The sequence below is a fragment of the Carya illinoinensis genome, chromosome 6 (assembly GCF_018687715.1).
Source record: "Carya illinoinensis cultivar Pawnee chromosome 6, C.illinoinensisPawnee_v1, whole genome shotgun sequence".
NCBI classification, from domain to species: Eukaryota; Viridiplantae; Streptophyta; class Magnoliopsida; order Fagales; family Juglandaceae; genus Carya; species Carya illinoinensis.
The window spans coordinates 29,514,590-29,533,784 of record NC_056757.1 but is presented as its reverse complement, the minus strand read 5'-3'; the positions used below and the strand labels follow the sequence as shown (position 1 = coordinate 29,533,784).

The 19,195-nt window shown below is 36.6% G+C and overlaps 2 protein-coding genes, 2 non-coding genes and 1 pseudogene across 6 annotated transcripts; 4 read left to right on the top strand and 1 right to left on the bottom strand.

The window, feature by feature from the left end:
- The first annotated feature begins 796 nt into the window (after positions 1-796).
- On the top strand, positions 797-7,809 carry LOC122312387 (U-box domain-containing protein 6-like). 3 transcript variants are annotated; one of them, XM_043126969.1, is made up of 6 exons: positions 797-1,084; positions 2,164-2,256; positions 2,740-2,925; positions 3,165-3,272; positions 4,400-5,541; positions 6,465-7,809. In XM_043126969.1, the coding sequence occupies exons 2-6, from the start codon at positions 2,206-2,208 to the stop codon at positions 7,249-7,251; spliced, it is 2,274 nt and encodes a 757-aa protein (XP_042982903.1). In that variant the 5' UTR covers positions 797-1,084; positions 2,164-2,205; the 3' UTR covers positions 7,252-7,809. The 3 variants fall into 3 exon arrangements, with proteins under 3 accessions (XP_042982903.1, XP_042982904.1, XP_042982905.1); XM_043126970.1 differs by lacking the exon at positions 797-1,084 and adding an exon at positions 1,445-1,463; XM_043126971.1 differs by lacking the exons at positions 797-1,084; positions 2,164-2,256; positions 2,740-2,925 and adding an exon at positions 3,358-4,138.
- LOC122314602 lies at positions 5,848-6,032 on the top strand. The gene has a single exon (XR_006243817.1). It is a non-coding gene; the product is annotated as a small nucleolar RNA snoR2/U65 (small nucleolar RNA).
- A 3,280-nt stretch (positions 7,810-11,089) lies between the features above and the next one.
- Positions 11,090-14,133, bottom strand: LOC122312388 (protein kish-like). Its single transcript, XM_043126973.1, has 5 exons — positions 13,988-14,133; positions 13,322-13,368; positions 13,124-13,230; positions 12,078-12,112; positions 11,090-11,421 (listed from the first exon to the last, which is right to left on the bottom strand). The coding sequence occupies exons 2-5, from the start codon at positions 13,322-13,324 to the stop codon at positions 11,354-11,356; spliced, it is 213 nt and encodes a 70-aa protein (XP_042982907.1). The 5' UTR covers positions 13,325-13,368; positions 13,988-14,133; the 3' UTR covers positions 11,090-11,353.
- Positions 14,134-14,359: 226 nt separating this feature from the next.
- On the top strand, positions 14,360-18,978 carry LOC122312740 (annotated as a pseudogene).
- LOC122314603 lies at positions 17,528-17,637 on the top strand. Its single transcript, XR_006243818.1, has one exon. It is a non-coding gene; the product is annotated as a small nucleolar RNA snoR2/U65 (small nucleolar RNA).
- Positions 18,979-19,195: the final 217 nt, after the last annotated feature.

The window sequence follows — 19,195 nt, the reverse complement described above, 5'->3', positions numbered from 1 at the left end:
GTAGTGGCGACCAAAGTTTTAAATATTGTACTGGAGGCTATACCAGTTAAGGTACTGGAACGAAATATTTCAGTACCAATACCGTTTTGTGTATTGTTTCAGAATATTCGATATATGAATAAATTATATTCTAAAATAATAGTCTATATATGAATAAATTATATATAAATACATATATATATATATATATATATATAAATTATAAACTGGCTAGTATGAATTGAGGATAAAAAAATGAGCTTGCAGTTTGAATAAATGAAAAAAATGTGAAGGTAGAAATACTGGTCTGTACGAATTGAAATATAGGCCGATACATGCCAAAATATCGACTGGTATTTAAGACGGTGCGAAACATATATAATATCTATACTGGACCATTGACCGGTATAGTAAGGTATTTAAAATACTGGTGACGACTTATACCTTTGGAAGTATCACTTAATCTAAATTCCTCTATCCTTGCTGAATTTTCATAGTTGAAAAGTTCCACCTATTTTGTCTGTATAATTAGATCTCTTAAACTCTCTAAACTTTTATTATGCTTTTAATATAAGGAAAAATTTAGTTGTAAGTACAACTATACATTAATATGTGTACCAATCTAATGTAATTGGTTAAAAAGTAGATTTTATTAAAAATAATGTTAATTTAAAATTAGAATACAAAAAAATCAATATTAATATGAATATTAGTACACGATTTATTTGTAGGATGTAAAACTCTTAATATAATTCCTAACTTGCTTAAAAAAAAAAAACAAAAAAACAAAACAAAACAAAAAAAAATATTGTTAGGCTGGTGATGATCTCTAGTCCAGAGTCCTCGTCTTGTTCTGCTTTAAATAAGACCTTCGAAGTCTTTGAAAATGTATTTCCGATTACCAGCCTTCCTCACCATCTGCGCCCGCTCAGAGTTATCCAACGCCTAATCTCCTTCACTCTTCTTGATTCGACCCCTTCAAACCGAACAATTGTAATGAAATGGAAGTTCACGCATCACCAAAACCTCAGATTTCTGTTTGGTTCATGGGATCCTTGTAAATGCTCTTGTATGAAGCCTCCTTGGCTTGATTCTGTTTTTTCTGGTGCGTTTTCGGTTCTAAACCCTAAGCTTCCGTCAATCTAAAAGTTCTCTTCTCGATACTCTAGATTGCCTTGTTTTACGGAAATGTTGTTTCCTTTTTTCTGGTTTTTTTCAAACAAGAAAAACTGTTTCCACGTTGTTTTCCTCTGCTTGTATCGCACTCCGTGGGTAATTCGCGTGTTTATGGTTAGGAGTTGCTTTATTTGTCTTGAGTAATTCCTATTAATGTACATTGCACTGTTTTTTTGCTGTTTTTGGAATTTCATTAGCTCATGGTGATTTCTGTACGTCCCGTTTAAGCTAAACATCTCTCTCTCTCTCGCTCTCTCTCTCCGGAGCTCAATTTCGAACTCATACTTTGTTGAGCTCTTCAATCTCCGGTACTCCAGCAAATGTTCAAATCAATTTATGTGTTTTTTTCCCTACCATCATTCCTGTTTCTGTTTCCGTTTCCCTTTTTGTTTCGGAAATTTTCCTTTCGAATTTTGGGTTTTACGTGATCGAAGAACTATCAGAATCGATAGTTTATGTTTTTCCGGTTATTCGTCTCGGAATGTCATATACCTGGATCCATTGCGTTTTACAGGAAAAAAAAAAAAAACAAATAGTAGTCCGCTTTGCCGACATCCCTTCTTTTGTTTCCGAGGTGGTGTTTTTGAAGTGTCAATATTTTCTCGTTTTTGTCATGGCTTTGTTTGGTTGCTTAAAAAAATATAGGAAGAAATATTTTGCTTTTTGGATTTTGTTTTTCACCATCAGAGCTTTACAGATATTGGCTTGCGGTGTGCTCTTCACCTTAGTTAAAAAATCCAAAAGGAATTATAATGTTAAATCTCGTTTTATTTGTCTCCAAAGCAACCAAACAGTGTTGTAGACTAGTACTTTTATTGGTTCGCCATGTATTTTTGATTTCGGTTTCTTCTACCAAAATAGTTTGGTTGTGGATTTATTAGCACGTAAAGTAGCTGATGCAACGAAAGGTCTTTAGCTGTAGCAGTTTAACCCGGTCGCTGCCTTTCTTGTTAAGCTAATTGCGTCTTATGCACTTGTTGATTTCATTTTGTTCTTTTTCTAACGCAGAATAACTAAGCTTGTTTCTAATTTCACGCCGTGAGCTTGATAATGGACATTACAGAGGTAGAAGAAAATTTGTTTGCAGCAACTGATGCCAAGGTATTGGTGTGTAATGTTTGGATTGAATTCAAATTACTTGTATTAAGCCTTTTGGTCATCGATCATTAAATGTATTTATTTACTTTTTTAGATTTTTAATGAGCGTAGACAGAGTCCCATCTACGCCATTTGTCAATTGCCCATGGTGATTAGTATTTGGAGTTGGGTTCCAGATGAAGTAACGTATAAGGCATTTTAGAATGTCTTCTCTTTCTTGCTGGTGCCAATTATTTCTACAAATTGTACTGGGTTTCCTTGGTAGATAGTGAATTCTACATTGGTAAACAAAACGACTTGCAAGCTGATTATGTCTATGAGTTTGGGAAGAATTTGACCATCTAGTTTATTATAAGTTGGTTTTTCATCCACAAGGCTTTTCTTATTTTTGACTGTAGTTATATAGAATTGTTGAATCCAGTATTAACTGTTTCAATATAGTTCCTTAACGTTGGGTTACTACCTCACAACATTTTTCTTTTGCAGTTACATGGAGAAATGTGCAAGATACTCTCTGCGATATATTGCAAGGTAATATCAGTCTTCCCTACCTTAGAAGCAGCACGCCCAAGGAGCAAATCTGGCATTCAGGCATTGTGCTCATTGCATGTAGCACTTGAGAAGGCAAAGAATGTTCTTCAACACTGCTCAGAATGTAGTAAACTCTACTTGGTATGCTTCTTTTAATGAGACTATGAGTTCAAATTTTATATAGTGAGATAATTTCACTTCGATATTCAATTTATTAGGTAGAGGAATAAGTTATCCATCATGTGATCTTAACTTGGTACTCCTATATGTAATTTTGTTCTTTGTCTTTTTTTCTCCTGCTTTTTTTTTTCTTGGGGGGGTGGGGTGTTGGGTTGTATGTCCGGGAATGTTCAATTAATAAAAACTTTCTTATCATGCAGGCTATAACTGGGGATTCTGTTATTCTAAAGTTCGAGAAGGCAAGATGTGCACTTCAAGACAGTCTCAGGCACATCGACGATATTGTCCCACAATCAATTGGTTCTCAGGTAAGTATTAGTCAAGTTCTTCAGTCTTTTTATTTCCCTATTGTATGAGAAGTCTAAGATGTTGTGTTTTATGCTTTGTGCTCAGGTGCGCGCATAATAACCTTCTTCTATCCATTGAATGAGTTTTTACTTGATTGTTAAATTGATGTAATCTCGTCATTCCTTTGGACTGCCAAACCGGATTAGTGAATCTATTCGCTGAGTTCCAACTGCTTTGGGAAGTTTTATCCATGCTTGTATGGCTTCAGCAGTCTTGCAAGATACGTTTCCCTCCATTATGGGCAACGTTGACATGCATCTTTATTCATGTGCCATGCTATCGCATCTGCTATCACGGGCTTTACAAAAATATGAGCTCTAATATTTGTGACAATTGGGCTTTAATGTATGGGTAAAAAACGATGGGTTGACTTGAGTTAACTAAACTTAAAAAAAAAACTTGAAGACATAGTATGAAACTTTGACAGCCAAGTGTACATGATATAGTGAGTTTAAGCTGGGATTTTTTGTTTGAGGCCACTATGTAGGCCCTTGTCTGATGATGTGTTGTGGGTCCATGGGAGGGCATCCGTTAACTTGCATATAAGGAGAGCTCGTGATTGTTTAAAAGCCAGAGGATTTCTTTCCCTTTTTACCATTTTGGCTGGTAAGGTGTTAACCTGCTTTTCCTTGTCAAAGAAAGAGGGGAAGAAAAGATTTTGCTGATTATATTTGATTCAGCCTTCCATGACCTGGCTTTGGATAATTTGCTTGCTTTTATTTGGTATTCAAAACAGAGTTATAATTGAGATGTGAAAGATTTTGCAAGCCTGTTTCAAATATTTCAGATGTTGCTCACATGCTGGACGGCCATCTAAATGATCCTGGTGCATATTTACACTTCCTTCTTGGGTTTGGCTTTATACTAACCAGACATAGCTCTTTTTCTAAAGGGTCATATTTCTTATAAAATTGTTGTATTCTGATTTGAAAGTATATATAAATACACTATGTATTGTCCTTCTTGATCGTATTTTATCTGGCTTTTTTGTTGCTATTTCTATTGTCTTTACCACTTTCAAGTATTTTTTACACTTTTTCTGGATAAATATTTTTTTGACCTCATTTAGAACTGAATTTCTGTGTAGATTCAGAAGATTGTGAATGAACTTGACGATACTGTCTTCACGCTTGATCCATTAGAGAAGCATGTTGGTGATGAAATTATTGCATTGCTCCAGAAGGGGGAAAAAATCAATAACAGTAATGTTAATAACGAGCTAGAATGTTTTCACCAGGCTGCTACTAAACTTGGAATAACCTCTTCGAGAGCAGCTCTTACAGAGAGAAGAGCTCTCAAGAAACTCATAGAAAGAGCTCGTGTGGAAGAAGACAAGAGGAAGGAATCAATTGTGGTTCATCTCTTACATCTCATGAGAAAGTACTCCAAATTATTTAGAAGTGAGATCTCTGATGACAATGATTCACAGGGTTCTACTCCTTGTTCTCCCACTGTTCAGGGCTCTCTTGATGATTGTGAACCTAGTGGCAATGGTCATCCCTTTGAAGGGTTGAAGCCAAACAACAGAAGATCAGGGCAGATGCCTCCTGAAGAATTGAGGTGTCCAATATCATTGCAGCTTATGTATGATCCGGTGGTCATTGCTTCTGGGCAAACATATGAGAGGATCTGCATTGAGAAATGGATTGGTGATGGGCATAATACCTGCCCAAAGACTCAACAGAAGCTCTCACATCTCTCATTGACTCCTAATTACTGTGTTAAAGGTCTCATTGCTAGTTGGTGTGAACAGAATGGAGTTTATATTCCTGATGGGCCTCCTGAGTCTCTTGACCACAACAATGTGAGGCTGGCATTATCCGAGTCTGAATCTGCAATTTCAAGAGCTATGGACAGTGTTGGCTCTTGCAATCCAAAGGGGGTTAAGGCTATTCCTTTAGAGGAGTGTGGTACCACAGAGGAGGTTGAAGGAAATGAAATGGAAAATTTGTCTCCTAAGCTGGAAGAGTGTGAGCTTGGTTTGTTGGAAAGTTACCAGCATTTTCTGTCTGTCTTGGATGAGGAGGAAGATTTGAGGAAAAAGTGTATAGTGGTGGAGCAAATAAGGTTGTTGCTGAAGGATGACGAGGAGGCTAGGATTTTTATGGGGGGCAATGGGTTTGTGGAAGCTCTTTTGCGATTTCTAGATTCAGCTTTGCATGAAGGGAATGTAATGGCTCAGGAAAGTGGTGCCATGGCTCTCTTCAACCTAGCTGTCAACAATAGCAGGTATGTACACTTGTTCCTGGAGTTTCATGATATCATACAGGACCTTTGGGCTTAAATTTTCAACAGTATTGGCGTCTTAATGGGAGTGATGACAGTACCATAAAATTAAGATGGTCCTGCGATAATATGAAGAACTGAGACAACAGTTACAGGGATGAATGGTCGAATATTGTTTAATAATAAATTTTTACATGCTTCCCTCTTTATTTTTTTATTGTATCTTTAGCGTCATAAATTGATCATTGTTATACTGATCTGTTTATGATGACATTTTGTACACAAAGGGTAAGGATTCTTTTCCTGATTGGTTTAGTGGCAATTCTTACGGGAAAGAAGATGAAGGTTATAATCTTTAAAAGCTGGCATTAATTCATATTTTCTCGTATATGAATGGACCTAGAGTGATTCCATATTTTGTATGCTGATAGGAATCTGTGGATCTGATACCATTGGGCCATTGGTCTATAGAGCCAATTTCAGCAACTACATTTTCATCAATATATTTATATATATATATATATTACCTATAAAAAAATTCATATTCTCACTTGCTTATAGAAAAAACAGATTTTCATGCACTATATATATATTCAAAGTGCTTTCAGAATTTTAACTATATGAGCTATGCATTGCTAGTCTTAGTAATTTGGTTCATACCATTAATGGAATATACTCTTTGTTTATTTAATTCTTTTCAGAGACCTCTTTAAAGAATGTGTCAAGCACAGACTCGCACATTTGGATCTTTTGCTCATAAAAACATGAAAGTCAGGACTAATTTTGTTTTTGACATTTCGATAATTTATAACTTTCATATGGGTGTGGTCCAATTGCTTGTGTCACATGTTAAAGTTGTTTAATTTTTTAACCATGAAGATAAACCAAAGATTCTGAAGAAACTGCTATTTTAATTTCTTTTTCAGAAACAAGGAAATGATGTTTGCTGCAGGAGTAATTTCCTTGTTGGAGGAGATGATCTCCAACCCCAATTCCCATGGATCTGCCACAGCTCTCTATCTGAACCTGTCCTTCCTTGAAGAAGCCAAGCCTGTCATTGGCTCAAGTCCGGCAGTTCCTTTCTTAACCCAGATCCTTCGAGCTAATACTGAACCCCAGTGCAAGCTTGATGCCCTCCATGCCCTCTATAATGTCTCCACTCTTCCATCCAATATTCTAAACCTCATTTCAGCTGGTATCGTCAGTGGCCTCCAATCCCTTCTTGCAGCTTCTGGTGATCATAGGTGGGCAGAAAAAGTCATTGCTGTCCTTATAAACCTGGCTTCATGTCAGTCAGGAAAGGATGAGATTATATCAGCACCTGGCCTTATTGGTGGACTAGCAACAATGCTAGACATTGGCGAGCCTATTGAGCAGGAGCAAGCTGTCTCATGTCTCTTGATTTTGTGCAAGGGAAATGAGAAATGCAGTCAAATTGTTCTACAAGAAGGGGTAATACCTGCACTGGTGTCAATGTCAGTGAACGGGACTTCCAGGGGGAAAGATAAGGCTCGGAAACTTCTGATGCTGTTTAGGGAGCATCGACAACGAGACCAACCACCACCTACTGTGATGCATCGGCTTGCTGAAAAGAGGGAGAATCCTATGCCTGCATTAGAATCGAAGCCGCTATGTAAATCAATCTCTAGAAGAAAGATGGGTAAAGCATTTAGCTTTTGGAGAAGCAAGAGCTATTCAGTTTATCAATGTTAGGTTCAGAGTAGTAAAATTTTTCGTTTTGATAGAGAAAATATGTATAGGCTCCTTGTAATTTATGGGTCCTGCACTTTTAGGTAGGAGTCAGGACTACGTGTATTGTATTGTATATGTCAATTCAAGCCCTGGGTAGCATTGGAAGCCCTATGGTGCCTGATTCCGTGTGAAAGCCAAAGCGCATGACTGTCAGTATCAGCGCCAAATCACTCGTAATTTGATATTGGCTCGAGTGGCAAAAGATGCTTGACTACACGGTCAGAGAAATCTTAGACGTTTAGCTTTTGGGGAGACTTCTTCCAGGTCTAAAGTTACTGAGAGTGATGCTACGAGGGAAGGCCGAGTATTTTTGCAAGAATATATAACGTTTGACCTATATTGATTTTGACACCCTTTATTTAAGCATCCCTTGGTGTTCAGTCTTTAAGTAGGAGTCCAGAATCCAGATAGAAACTTCAGGGCTGATTATATAGAGAAAGGAGATAAGTGTAAAAACCGAATGCATTTAAATATGGTTCCCAATAATTAGCATTCCATTTTATAGAATTTGAAAGCCTTCTTTGTCATTGTTATTACTCTTCATTTTGATTGTTTATGTATTTATTTATATATTTTTTTATTTTTTAAAAAATATTTAAAGATGTTTAAAAAATATGAAAATGACAAAAGAAAAAAAAAAGTGAGATTTAATTAATGTAGGGGCAGGCACCCTAGCAGTACCCTAATATGAAAGATCTCGCGCGCCAAATAGGGACTGCACGAATCTTTTTCCTCAACGAGAAGAGAACAAAATTTGAAAAACGTTTCATTGGCCGAGAAGTTTAGCTGCAATAACTAGAGAGGTAGACGTTTCATTCTGAAGCTTGCTAATCTTATGCTGTTAACAGAAGATGGTACTAAGTCTACTGTCAGTAGACAATTTTTCAGTTGAAAGGATCTGGAGAAGAACTTTCTAGGAGGATACAAAACCTGCTCACTTTGTCTCGTGTTCAAGCAAATGGCATTGGGGCTGGCAGTTCTGTTTATCTTCCAGGATCGACCAAAATAGATTTAACAGTCATATGCTGATATGCAGGAGGTGAGAGTAGACCAAATTTGGAACTCTTTTTTTATTCTTTCTTTCTTTTGACTTCATTTCTGAAAACATATGGTGCATGCACGGTGTTCACGTCTTTATTCTCATTTTTGTGGGTCAGGTCTTACAACAGCAGACGGAGGCCATTGCTAGGTTTGGCAATGTTTTGAAGCGAGATATCGGGGCAATGGCCGGAGATCATAATGGCTGAATGCTGAACAATGGTGGTGGGGTTTGTATATAACGATAGGTGAGAGCTGAGTGCTGAAGCGTGAGGAGCTAGAAGTTTGGTAAGACTCTAGTAATTGGCTTTCCGATCCAAATGGATATGCTTTATTTGATAATGAACTAACGTAGATATTAGCAAATGGATGGACTGAGCATGGTTTATGTATTCTAACGGATCCGATTACTTCATGATTGGTAGATCTTCCATACTCGAGTTGTCGTGGCATCATCGTCAGGCTCATGACTTCATCTTTGCCAGTGTATAACAATCCAACATTGGAAGACATGTATGATTTTTGTTTTGTTTTTTTAAATCAAGTCTTATATCTGTATGTGTTTGATTAGTGGTTATTAAATAAATTCAGCAATGTTAAAAAATGGTTTTCTTTTTAATTGTAACTTGTTTAGTTTGTTTTCGTAAATGAGATAAGATGAGTTGAGATAAAACTTAAAAGTTAAATAAAATATTGTTAGAATATATTTTTTTAATATTATTATTGTTTTAAAATTTAAAAAAATTAAATTGTTTATTTTATTTTGTGTGAAAATTTGAAAAAAAAATTGATACTTTACATCTTCCATTATAATTTGACAAATCAAGACCGAACCTCAATCTTTTTATAGCAGTCTCATTGGATTATCTATATACAAAAATAAGTGTACTTTTTAACTATAGGATACAAAATTCACTTGTAATGGATTAGCTATTAGCAAATTTTGTAACTTTTAGCTACATTAATCCTAAAGAAAATATCAAATTTGATATCTACTGTACATATACAAAATACTTATTTTCTTATTTTTTTATAACACTCTCTCTTCTCTCCATCTACATCCACAAATTTCCATAAATTTCTTTAAATTAAATAGTAAAATGTGATAAAATAAAATAAAATAATAATTAATAATTAAAATATGATAAAATAAATTAAATTAATAATTAAAAAAATTAAATATTTTTTAAATTATTAATTACTTATTACCATATAATAAATAAATGAATATCCAATGTGGAGATTTGATGTGAATAACTAAAGTCAAATTCATTTTATATTGTTTTATTATTATATAATAAAAAAATAATTATTTCAAATGAGGAGACTTATATAAATAGAATAGTCAAAATCTAAATTCATCTTACATTCATCAAAATTATCCTTTACATATGCATAATCCATTAACAATGCTCTTAATGGTTATAATTAGATGAGGGGGTAAAGAGTACTTATTTTTATATATAGTTAATGTTACAATGTTTCGAAGGAATAAATCAGTGTTTTTGGTCCCGTACCGTACCGGCCGGTACATTCCGTACGGTCACCAGACCGGTACAGGTAAGGTACCTGTTTCGTATTGGCTGAAATACCGGCCGTACCGACCTGCATACTGGCCGGTATTTCAGTATTTCAGTCTTTATTTTTTTATTTTTTATTTTTTTCATTTTTTAAAGTTATAATCTCATTTTTTGACCCCAATTCATATCAAACTATTTATAATTTATATATACATATGTATTCATGTATAATTTATTCATATATAGATTATTATTTTGAAATATAATTTATATATATATTTATATATATAATTTATTTATATATCGACTATCCCGAAATGGTACACGAAACGGTACCAGTATCGAAATATTTCGTTTTAGTACTTTGACCAGTACGCCATCCGGTACGGTATTCAAAACATTGGAATAAACTATGTATGTGTCCCATAACTCAGGTCATGGTGTCATCCAAGGTTCAATGAACTTTTGTTCTGGTTAGTCTCGTGGCTATTGGCTGTAGCTTGGATTCCTCTCCAGTGAGAGCTCGACTAGCTACACATTTAAACTTAGCATTTAAATTTAAGACAACAGTTTCAAATGATTTCCAATCAACAAAGAGTCCCAAATGAAAAGGTTTCTACCGTACTGACACTAATGAAGAAAATTATCCAAGACGACAAGTACAAGAAAGAAGATGGGCGGAAGGTTGTCAACGGGCGCAATCAAAGGAGACCAGTGAAAAAGATTATCCTAGATGACAAATATAACGAAGAGGATGTGGGGAAGGTTGTCAATACATGGGCGCAATCAAAGGAGACTGGTGAAGAAGATTATCCAAGATGACAAATATAACAAAGAGGGTCGGGGGAAGGTTGTCAGTGGGCGGAATCAAAGGAGACCCATGAAGAAGATTATCCAAGATGACAGATACAACAAAGATGTGGGGAAGGTCGCTGATGGGCGGAATCAAAGGAGACCCGTGAAGAAGATTATCCTCACTGTTTTGCACTGGGGTGGAGACAACGTTTGGTTCTTTAGGAGATTCAAACATAAGCTATCACTTTATACCATTGCATGTGTCCCTGCTGGCCTTAAGACCCCCAAGCTTGATCTCCTCCTTTTTCATCCCATCTTCTTCCAACATATGTGGGTTGTTATCGTACAAAAAGGCACTGCCAATAAATGTTTCATGTAGTATTCAAGTTGGATTTCCGACCTCACAGGCCTGTTTCAATAAAATATGATAATGCAACAAAGGGCTCTTCCTTGGCACGTGATACTTGTTCTATCATAACCATTACTATGACAGCAATTTTTACAACTAATGATCGAGTATAGGCAATGAATTGTTACATCATCAATAAAAAAATAAAAAAAATCCAGAGAATGATGAAAAAAAATGTCAACTAGGTGAAACAGTATTCTCACCACAAATCCTTTGATATCAAATTTGGATAGATTTTCCATATGAAAAAAGTAAAAGAAAACACAGATGAAGCTTGCATCTGAATACAACAAGTTGTGGCTCAGAAGAAGATGATTGACACACCCATGGTGAAGCATCCAACAGCCACCCATGGGCTCAAGCGCTCACCTAATTCAGAAAACCAGACAAGAATGATTAGCCTCTCGGATTCCAAAGCGAGAAGAGCAAGGAATTAGAAGTTCATGGCGTTCTAAATGCATGCGCTACTTCACTTGCAATTCCTCTGATTGCATGTCTAAAAGTTCAAATGTCAGAGATGGACATCAATCAATGGGCAATCTGAAGTTCCGCAGACCCTTTGATAATTATACTACAGGTTGTCTTGCAAAGGTCTAAATCAATCACTTCCCTTTGTAAATAAATGGATAATTGTCTAGACTGATTAGCCAAATCCACATCTCTCTTTTACCTCCATGCTTAAAATTCAAGTAATTCAAAATAAATGGGTAGTAGACCAAGTGATGTCATATCAAGGGTTTGTGTGGCTTTTCTTTGGTGGGGATTACATCTGGGGGCATCACTAGAAGAAACATTGCTTTTGAAATTTTTTTATCTACGTTTACCTTGATAGCAACCCAAGGGTAGCTTCCCAGGTCTCCAAAGTCAATGATCATAATTTATAAATTATCAACCACACCATCCAAAAGAAAAAAAAAATGAAAAGCATGAAGTCCCCAAGAAGAGAAATCAAAAGAATGAAGTGAAACAGGAAACATGGACTACTGTGGATAGATGATGGTAAACATCGATAAATAAAGGCCTACCTATTCTGGCTGCCTTCCAAAAGAAACCACGAAACCTGTCAGATAAGCATAATTTAGTCATTAGGACCAATTGTAATCACTAAAGACAATCAACTGTCAACCCAAAAAAAAAAGGGATAACTGTGCCAATCAATCTTTTAATAATACACAACTGTGCTTAAATCAAATAGATAATAGGCTCGACATAAGAACGTTTGGAAAGAAAAAACAATGAAAATTGACATTAAAAATAGAACTACTAATTGAGCTCAGACAATTTGAAGTAACCTGCCTTAATTAGAGCTAGAATGGGGGGGTGGAGGGAGACAACGTCTAATCTGTCTACGAAACATCTCTGCAGGTTGTCTAGTGACCATCACAACAGACAACTCCGATAAAATGTCACTCTATAAAAGAACATATTTGTCATCTTCAGAAAATGTGTTAATAAGCCATTCAGAGAACAATAGAAGATGGTACAGATTGACATTGTCATATCATCCACAACCACGGTCTAAAATGTTATCCACAAGAGTCAAAAGGACCTCATCCATCAAGGTACTATGTGTGGAGCTAAAAGAACTCAGCCTAGGGTAGCCTGGCTCTAAGAATATCTTCTTAGTAGTTGGAATACGGAGTTGGTTTCCATTGTGGGGCCCTGGATCGTGTTATGGTACACAAAATTCTTCAGTGTGACGTGAGGTACACCCACTTTGCCATTCAAAGTATGCTCTCTGACTATTCTTTTAGTTGAATGTTGAGCTTAATTGGGAAGTTAACTCCTTAACTACATAACAGGCAAACTACTAGAAGCCTAGGATAGAAACCATGTTTACTGCAAAAGCTTCAAATGCAATCAAATCACTCTCCCATGAATTTCCATGACATTATCACTTTCACATGAATTTCTGTGACATTACGAATCTTGCAAGAGAAGAAGAAGAATGGTAGAGTATGAATCAGTGCACAATCTCAAAACAAAAAAAAGAAACTATAATAATGATCTATTGATCAAACACAACAATCAGGGAAACAAAATCTCAGTAAGAAAAACAGAGAGAACATACCCCGTTCTCTGTTCCAGGATCGCTGGAAAATGCATCTTCAAATAAGTACAGGCGCAGATTCCCAGCAGTACTACTGTTAAAAAGGCATGGAAGTTGAAGAGTGCTGACTGGAAACAAGCAATAACAACGTCAATACTGCATCAATTTCAAAAATAAATCGGAGGAACAATTCAAGAACTAAACTAAAAATGGCTTTACCATCTCAGGCAGTCCTTAAAGTCGAAAAATTATTTCCTTCCGCCACACTACAAAAATAATAATAAGATATAATGAGTGCCAGAGGTCACACAAGTTGACACACATGAGCAAACACAAGAATACCGAGCAGCAGAAGTGATGTCTCAGGAGCCTTATAGTGCTAATTAAATAACTAACGTCCATGACACGATATCAAGTAATTCATGAATTTACTAACCGTTAACCAAATCTATGCCTTGAATTTAGGCAGACTAAGTATCTTTTATTCCTTTTGATTTCTTTTCCGATTGGAAACAGAGAGAGTAGCTTTTACCTCTAATGCCATGTCCAAATAGTGATATGATTTTAAGTATTAAGCTTCAATTAACGTTCTTTTCTTCATTTATTAAAAGGTTTACTAATCAATACTAAGCTCCAGTTTTCCCACGACCCCAATAGAGGGTAAAAACTAAAAACCGTGACTTATTAAACCAGAAAAACAACTAAAAATCATAACAAAAATACTTTCTCATACCGCATCTTATCCTATATAAGTAATACAAAATTTAGGAACCAAACAGGACGATTCAAAACCAAACCCTGATTTGAATTTCTTAGTGTCAGTCACACAACACCTCATTATCACAAACAAAATTAATAACACAAGCGAAAGGGGAAAAACTTTACCTTACACGGAAAGACGAGAAAGGAAACAAAAGGACGGGCCCGAAGGAGACGAAGGTTGATCTGAAGGAAGGGTTTCGTGCGAAGGGAAGGCAGTTAACCCTGCAGTGAAGTACTTCCGTCGAGGGAGTTTCGGGCTGGGCATGGGCCAGTAGCCAGCGGGCCTCAATTTCGCTATAGTTAGTGTCCTTTTCATTTATCTTGCTTGGGTTTACGGTCTGCAATAGACATTGGGCCTCCGCCCGTAATCTGGAGTTATTAGTGTTTCTGTTATATAGTCAGGCCCAGTTGAGGCACCAGTATGTAAGAGCAGTTTTTGCTCCGTATGATCTATCGAAAAAGACTTGACGCTATTCTGATTTCCATCTCTACTTTCTTCAAGACAGTCTCAGGCATATCGACGATATTGTTCCACAATCAATTGGTTCTCAGGTAAGCATTACTCAAGTTCTTTAGTCTTTTTATTTCCCTATTGTATAAGTCTAAGATGTTATGTTCTCAGGTAACCTGAGTTTTCACTTGATTGTTAAATTGATGTATTCTCTCGTCGTTCCTTTGGACTGCCAAATCAGATTACTGAATCTATTTACTCAGTTCCAATTGCTTTGGGAAGTTTTATCCATGCTTGTATGTATGGCTTCTGCAGTCTTGCTAGATACGTTTCCCTCCATTATGGGCAATGTTGACATGCAAGATTCATGCGCCATGCTATCGCATCCGCTATCTCCGGGCTTCACAAAAATCTGAGCTCTAATATTTTTGACAATTGGGCTTTAATGTATGGGTAAAAAATGATTGGTTGACTTGAGGTAACTAAACTTTTTTTTTTTTTTTTAAGTATGAAACTTGAAGACATGGTATGAAACTTTGATAGCCAATTGTACATGATGTAGCGAGTTTAAGCTGGGATTTTTGTTTTGAGGCCAATATGTAGGCCCTTCTATGATGATGTGTTGTGGGTCCATGGGAGGGCATCCATTATAACTTGAATATAAGGAGAGCTCGTGATTGTTAAAAGCCAGAGGATTTGTTTCCCTTTTTGCCATTTTGGCTGGTAAGGGGTTAACCTGCTTTTCCTTGCCGAAGAAAGAGGGGAAGAAAGATTTTGCTGATTATATTTTATTCAGCATTCCATGACCTGGCTTTGGATAATATACTTGTCTTTATTTGGTAGTCAAAACAGATGCCTGTATGGAACTTAAGAAATGAGAGTTATAATTGTGATGTGAAAGATTTTGTAAGCCTGTTTCAAATATTTCAGATGTTGCTCACATGCTGGATGGCCATCTAAATGATCCTGGTGCATATTTACACTTCCTTTTTGGGTTTGGCTTTATACTAACCAGACATAGCTCTTTTTCTAAAGGGTCATATTTCTTATAAAATGTTTGTATTCTGATTAGAAAGTATATATAAATACACTACAAATTTTCCTTCTTGATCACATTTTGTTCGGTCTTTTTGTTGCTATTTCTATTGTCTATACCATTTTCGAGTACTTTTTACACTTTTTGGATAAATATTTTTTTGACCTTATTTAGAATTGAATTTCTGTGTAGATTCACAAGATTGTGAGTGAACTTGACGATACTGTCTTCACGCTTGATCCATTAGAGAAGCAGTTGGTGATGAAATTATTGCATTGCTCCAGAAAGGGAAAAAAATCAGTGACAGTAATGATAATAACGAGCTAGAATGTTTTTACTTGGCTGATGTTAAACTTGGAATAACCTCTTCCAAAGCAGCTCTTACAGAGAGAAGAGCTCTCAAGAAACTCATAGAAAGAGCTCGTGTGGAAGAAGACAAAAGGAAGGAATCAATCGTGGTTCATCTCTTACATCTCATGAGAAAGTACTCCAAATTATTTAGAAGTGAGATCTCTGTTGACAATGATTCACAGGGTTCTACTCCATGTTCTCCCACTGTTCATAGCTCTCTTGATGATGGTGAACCTGGTGACAATGGTCATTCCTTTGAAAGGTTGAAGCCAAACAACAGAGGATCAGGGCAGATGCCTCCTGAAGAATTGAGGTGTCCAATATCATTGCAGCTTATGTATGATCCGGTGGTCATTGCTTCTGGGCAAACATATGAGAGGATTTGCATTGAGAAATGGATTGGGGATGGGCATAACACCTGCCCAAAGACTCAACAGAAGCTCTCACATCTCTCATTGACTCCTAATTACTGTGTTAAAGGTCTCATTGCTAGTTGGTGTGAACAGAATGGAGTTTATGTTCCTGATGGGCCCCCCGAGTCTCTTGACCACAACAATGTGAGGCTGGCATTATCCGAGTCTGAATCTGCAATTTCAAGAGCTATGGATAGTGTTGGCTCTTGCAATCCAAAGGGGGCTAAGGCTATTCCTTTAGAGGGGGCTGAAGGAAATGAAATGGAAAATTTGTGTCCTAAGCTGGAAGAGTGTGAGCTTGGTTTGTTGGAAAGTTACCGGCATTTTCTGTCTGTCTTGGATGAGGAGGAAGATTTGAGGGAAAAGTGTATAGTGGTGGAGCAAATAAGGTTGTTGCTGAAGGATGACGAGGAGGCTAGGATTTTTATGGGAGGCAATGGGTTTGTGGAAGCTCTTTTGCGATTTCTAGATTCAGCTTTGCATGAAGGGAATGTAATGGCTCAGGAAAGTGGTGCCATGGCTCTCTTCAACCTAGCTGTCAACAATAGCAGGCAAGTACACTTGTTCCTGGAGTTTCATGATATCATACAGGACCTTTGGCCTTATATTTTACAACAGTATTGGCGTCCTAATGGGAGTGATGACAGTACCATAACATTTTTTTTTTATAAGTAAACAATTGTATTAATAATAATAGGCTTAGCCCAAGTACACAAGAAGGTATAGTCATGAATGCCAAGGCCATTAAAATCTACAGCTATGGCCCATAGAAATAATGTTCTTACAAAAAATGATCTAAGTTCCTCTATAGAGCGTTCTTTATCTTCAAATGTCTGGTCATTACGCGTCTTCCATAGGCACTACAAGATGCAACTAGGCAGCACTTTCCACAGCTGTGATTTAGGGGGCTCCTCTTAGATATGTCCAGCTGGCCAAGAACTTAATCACTGTGGCAGGCATTAGCTAACTCTAACCAGCAGAACACATCATCCCATAGCTCTCTAGCAACCTCGCAATGCAGTAGAAGATGATTCACAGTCTCACCACTTTTCTTACACATGCAGCACCAGTCTGCTATGATCACCCCCCATTTCCTTAAGTTGTCCATTGTCAAAATTTTACTGTACCATAACATTAAGATGGTCCTGCAATAATATGAAGAACTAAGACAACAGTTTCAGGGATGAATGGTCGAATATTGTTTAATAATAAATTTTTACATGCTTCCCTGCTTTATTTATTTATTTATTATATCCATAGCATCATAAATTGGTCATTGTTATGCTGATCTTTTTATGATGACATTTTGTACACAAAGGCTAAGGATTCTTTTCTTGATTGTAGTGGCAATTCTTACAGGAAAGAAGATGAAAGTTTTAATCTTTAAAAGCTGACATTAATTCATATTTTCTCGTATATGAATGGACCGATAGTGATTCCGTATTTTGTATGCTGATAGGAATCTGTGGATCTGATACCATTGGACCATTGGTCTATGGAGCCGATTTCAGCAACTACATTTTTATCAATATATTTAATATATATATATTACCCATAAAAAATTCATATTTTCTCTTGCTTATAAAAAATAAAAATAAAAATAAAAATAAAAAAGCAGATTTTCATGCACTATATATAGATTCAGAGTGCTTTCAGAATTTTAACTATATGAGCTATGCATCGCTATTCTCTATATTTTGGGTCATACCATTAATGGAATATACTCTTTGTTGATTTAATTCTTTTCAGATTCCTCTTTAAAGAATGTGTCACGCACAGACTTGCACATTCGGATCTTTTGCTCGTAAAAACGTGAAAGTCGGGACTAATTTTTTTTTTTTTTTTTTTTACCTTTCTTTAATTTAAAACCTTCATATGGATGTGGTCCAATAGCTTCTGTCACATGTTAAAATTGTTTATTTTTTTATAACAAATTTCTTAACCATGAAGATAAACCAAAGATTCTGCAACTGCTATTTTACTTTCTTTTTCAGAAACAAGGAAATGATGTTTGCAGCAGGAGTAGTTTCCTTGTTGGAGGAGATGATTTCCAACCCCAATTCCCATGGATCTGCTGCAGCACTCTATCTGAATCTGTCCTTCCTCGACGAAGCCAAGCCTGTCATTGGCTCAAGTCCAGCAGTTCCTTTCTTAACCCAGATCCTTCGAGCTAATACTGAACCCCAGCGCAAGCTTGATGCCCTCCATGCCCTCTATAATATCTCCACTCTTCCATCCAATATTCTAAACCTCATTTCAGCTGGCATTGTCAGTGGCCTCCAATCCCTTCTTGCAGCTTCTGGTGATCACAGGTGGGCAGAAAAAGTCATTGCCGTCCTTATAAACCTGGCATCATGTCAGTCAGGAAAGGATGAGATTATATCAGCACCTGGCGTTATTGGTGGACTAGCAACAATGCTAGACATTGGCGAGCCTATTGAGCAGGAGCAAGCTGCCTCATGTCTCTTGATTTTGTGCAAGGGAAATGAAAAATGCAGTCAAATTGTTCTACAAGAAGGGGTAATACCTGCACTGGTGTCCATGTCAGTGAACGGGACTTACAGGGGAAAATATAAGGCTCAGAAACTTCTGATGCTGTTCAGTGTTTAGGAAGCAGCGACAACGAGACCAACCACCACCTGCTTAGATGACATAGGCTGCCTGAAGTGGGATAGTCCGATGCTTGCTTTAGAATCAAAGCCGCAATGTAAATTCTCTTGGGTATGTTAGGCTCGGTGTTGTAAATTTTTTTTTTTTTTTTGAGAAAATATGTACGGGGCACTTGTAATTTATGAATTTCTTTTTTCTTCTCGTTTGCCACTCTTGGGAAGGAAGATGTATATTATATATGTGAATTCAAGCACTGGATTCCCGGTTGAGAAGAAACTAGTGGTGCCTGTGCCTCGATATGAAATTTCGTGTGAGAGCTGAAACGTAGGACTATCAGCGCCAAATCACTGATACGCAAAGGTATATAATCGATTTGTCAACTTCTTGTGTCTCATGTTATTTTTCGTTGTGTGCTTCATTTTGAAGAATTTCATACAAACTAGCAGAGTAGAGACTGGATAATTCTCAAG